The 4,402-nt window shown below is 35.8% G+C and overlaps 1 protein-coding gene across 1 annotated transcript; it reads left to right on the forward strand.

The window, feature by feature from the left end:
• The first annotated feature begins 679 nt into the window (after positions 1-679).
• On the forward strand, positions 680-2,435 carry LOC124358489 (piggyBac transposable element-derived protein 4-like). Its single transcript, XM_046810783.1, has 2 exons — positions 680-1,016; positions 1,453-2,435. Exons 1-2 carry the CDS (start codon positions 680-682, stop codon positions 2,433-2,435), a joined length of 1,320 nt encoding a protein of 439 aa, XP_046666739.1.
• The last annotated feature ends 1,967 nt before the right edge of the window (positions 2,436-4,402 follow it).

Genomic DNA, 4,402 nt, shown 5'->3' on the forward strand with positions numbered 1-4,402 from the left:
TTCAAACAAAGAATTATTTGTAATGCCAGTTATAGTTGTTTATACTGGCACAAAAATTTAATTTTATAAATTTGCCACTTGTTATTGGAAGTAATTTTGTATATGAACATTAATTATTGAATAAAAGTGTAGCGACTTAGTTAATTAACTTACTTTAAGGTTTGTAACAGTTTAGTTAGTGTTTAATTGCTTTGCATTTGTTATTAGCCTCCATGTTAAATTGTCCATTGGCTTTAAATTTAGCTAATTTGATTTGCTGTTTATAATAAGTGCTGTTTAGTCTATTATATTTTAATTTATATGTTATGTGTTCTTTGGGTTTATCATAAAGCAGTAGAACTAAATTTCTTACATGACCAAGGAAAGTGTTAAAACTCTTATTAACCCTGGAACCCTACACCGGGGTACTGAGTGCCCCACGGAATTTTTGTTTTCCTCTAAATTTGTAGTGGTAACACTTACCGCGCCCATTGGCCACGACTTTTACTTGGCCTTGACTGTCAATCAGTCGTTGTGTTCGTCTCTTTTATGACACATCCCCTTTCTGCTGCAGGGAGGTTTTGGGGCACTCAGTACCCCAGTGTAGTGTTGGTGTTAAGTTCTCAGCCAAGTGCATTATTGTTATGTTTTGATTTATTTCTTCGTTTTTTTATGTATTTACAGTGATTACGCTACAGTTATGGATAAAACACTCACAGACGATGACGTTTTAGCAGAACTGTGCAAATCGGAGCCAGATTCTGTCCATAATCAGGAAAACGTGACTAATGACTTTGAGGATAATGCAGATAGTGAATGTGAAATTCACTGTATGAAGGAAGATGATGTCCTGCCTGACGTATTTTCACCCGATGCGTCAGAAGACGAGTACGTGCCCCATTCAGATGATGAGGATGAGGATGAAGAAACACCAACCATGGACGAAAAAAGAAGAAAAGTTTTTAATGAAAATCTGCAGCCTGGGACTTCCATTGCAGGTCAGACTGTGCCAGAAAGAGAAAAGGAAGGAATACAAGGTATGGATACAATGCAAAACTTGCCTGAAAGTATTATTGTTCATAGAAAAAAAACAACTGTTAGGGAAAAATAAATATAGATGGTCAGCAACACCTCCAAAAAGAGCTGGGCGAACACCTAGAAGAAACATAGTTCTCATGAGATCTCGACCAGCCCGAGCTGCTTGTGGTGTTACAAATGCTCCAAATTTGTTTTCTTTATTTGTAGATGATACCATAATAGATTTAATTGTCAAACACACAAATGAAGAAATTTCAGTGCAGAAAGAAAAATACAGTGATCAATGTTTCACCAAAGATACTACTGATAAGGAAATTAGGACCTTATTAGGACTCGTAATTTACTTTGGAGCATTAAATCATAACCACACATCTCTAAAGATTCTTTGGCATGAAACTAGAGGTCTTTGCATTACCAGAACTGTAATGCCTTTAGCAAGATTTGAGTTTTTGATAAACACACTGAGATTTGATGAAAGGTCAACTCGAGATGCTCGGAAAGAGACTGACCCTCTTGCACCGATTCGAGAAGTTTGGGACAAATTTATTGAACACTGCAAAGTGTATTACATACCCGGGCCCTATTGTTGTATTGATGAACAGCTCCTTGCTTTTAGGGGAAATACACAGTTTCGCATGTACATACCTAACAAACCTGCGAAATATGGTTTAAAGCTAGTCATGCTCTGCAACTCTAATGGCTACTTGATCAATGCCATTCCCTATACTGGGAAAAAAATGGACACTGGACGACAACCGCAGGCTTATTATTTTGTAGATAAACTGTCAGACACTATACGTGGCAGCAATAGAAATATTACCGTAGATAATTGGTTTAGTTCAGTTCCACTGTTCAATGATATGCTGAGTAAGTACAACTTGACAATGGTCGGAACATTACGCAAAAACAAACCTCATATACCATCAGTAATGTTGCAATCTAAACCTGCGGAAATGACAATGTTTGCTTTTGATAGAGAATTGACCATGGTGTCTTTTGCACCTAAGAAAAAGAAGAATGTAATCCTTCTGTCAAATATGCACCAGGGATATTCCATGCAAAAGGATACTAAGCTACCGGAGATCATTCACTTCTACAACAGCACTAAAGGAGGAGTTGATTTATTGGACCAAATGTCAGCTCAATACTCTTGCAGTAGGAAGACAAGAAGGTGGCCGATGTGCCTATTTTATGGGATCCTGAATAGTACATGTGTAAATTCATATCTAATCTACAAGGAAAATATGTTCCTGAAGCAGTTGGAGCTCATAAACTTTGATATTGGTAAATACTTTCATAGGCACCTGGCTCGGTGTGAGAACATTGAAACTCTGCTCTTGGTCCCCACTTATTATGAAGTTGAGTTTGAAGGTACCAACCACCAGCTTGTGTTTGATAGACCCCCACCCCGTTTGTGATTGAAAAGACCAACATCAGGGTGACGTTGGCTGCTTAAAAACTTTCTGATACACTGAAGCATTTTGTGTGGGGGTTCACCACCAAGATCCTGGATTGGATGAAGAGGTTTGCCAATGCACTTATAGAGATTGCAAATTTGACAGATACCATTGTTCCAAGTGACATTATTATGATCGAGGATCCCGTTACAACCGAGATTTTGACAGGGAGGGTACAGTTTTTGGAAACTGTGGTGGATTCGGAGCTAGTTGAACTGTTACCCAATACCAGGTTTTCAATCCTTAAAGTACCATTTAAACACATGTGGCGAGTGACCGTTCCTGGTCCATTTCGATGTAAAAATGTCGCACACGTCTTCACCAGAAGGCCTCCTCCTACAATGTAAAAAAACTGACACAGGATCATTTTCAAGGGAGTTTAACCTTCTCGAGTCTTACTTAATTATCAATGCAAGTAGGCCCTCTTGTAGGCTTGTCATTTAAACAAAGTCAATTGATCTCATAGAGTAAAAAGATATTGTGTTTTGTTTCCACTGTCTAATATATTGATATTTAAGTCTCCACAGCAATTTAAGCAAATATATAATAAGATCAACCAGTGTGTCCAAAAAATAAACATTGGAACAGGTGTCCGGTGTGCAGTAAACCGAAACTATAATTGTATTTAACTTTGGAATGTCTATTGTAGTTACCTCAAAAAGTTTTCTGTGCAAGAAATGTTTTAAGTCCAGGAAATAAAAATTAAAGGGTAAATTTAACAAAAATAGCTACACTACCGTGCCCAAACATTGTTCTACAGAAAAAATGTTATATCCACTTGGTATAAAGAAATGAATTTCTGCTTCCGTTAACCAATGTTCATTTATAACGATTACGTCTGGATAAATATTTGTGTGTAAAATTAATGATTCAAGTTCATCTGTCTTAGTCCTTATTGACTGAATATTGATGTGAAAAATGTTAAGCAAAAAATTATTTAATCATGTCTGAATTGACACTGCATGCATTTTTCATTGTTTGAAGAACGAGAACTTGTACATACCAAAAGTCCTATTACTTTTACATGTTGTGTTTAGGCCTACGGCATTTTCCTAAAAAGAAACCTGAACGTCACAAGGTGATTCACTGTTTGTTTTCACCACAGAAGAGTCTTGAACTTCAGTAGGCCTATAACGGAATTGATTAAGAAAAAGCCAACTAGCCAGAAATCTGGGTTGAAAATTTTGTCCCACAGCACCTCTGGGACATCAGTTTTAAACAACCGGTAACCTGGATAACAATATATCAAATGGGTAATTTCAAATCCATTTACCTCTTCTTGCATATACTGTCTAAGAGAAGAACAATCAACATCAGAGGATCGCCTGGACACAATGAGAAATTTAGTTTTCTCAATTAGTTTCATAATGAACTAAGTAATAATAAAACAATATAATTTAAAATCTATATTTTTTTATTTTTGACAGTTTGACTCCCCATAAACAAGCACAACCACTTTAAAGGTACACTTATACAGCCAGGAACAACAAACAGCTGATGTCTCCCAACACTGACAAGTTTTTTGCTTCTGACTTGTGCAAGCATAGCTCTAAAGTGATCGTGCTCGATTATGCATCGATGGATTTCGTTGAAAGAAGTACCATAGGAATTGTTATATAAATTGAAAAATAATTAGTATTTTATAAATATTTTATAACTATACTGTTTTTTTTTTATATATATATATATATATATATATATATACTTGAAATATATATACTTGAAATATTTTCAACAAGTGCCATTATATTAATATCAAAGCAAATCACATTATTATTTTTAAATTTTTTCACTTATTACCTGTTAACTTTACTAGTTCTAAAGATATACAGTGTCCGCATTTCCCCTTTTCCTGGTCTCGTACAATCACCTTCATTGAACCAATTATTTTTGGTGATGATTTCGGCCCGTGTCATAGTTTGCTGGTA

This window comes from Homalodisca vitripennis, chromosome 3 (assembly GCF_021130785.1).
Source record: "Homalodisca vitripennis isolate AUS2020 chromosome 3, UT_GWSS_2.1, whole genome shotgun sequence".
NCBI classification, from domain to species: Eukaryota; Metazoa; Arthropoda; class Insecta; order Hemiptera; family Cicadellidae; genus Homalodisca; species Homalodisca vitripennis.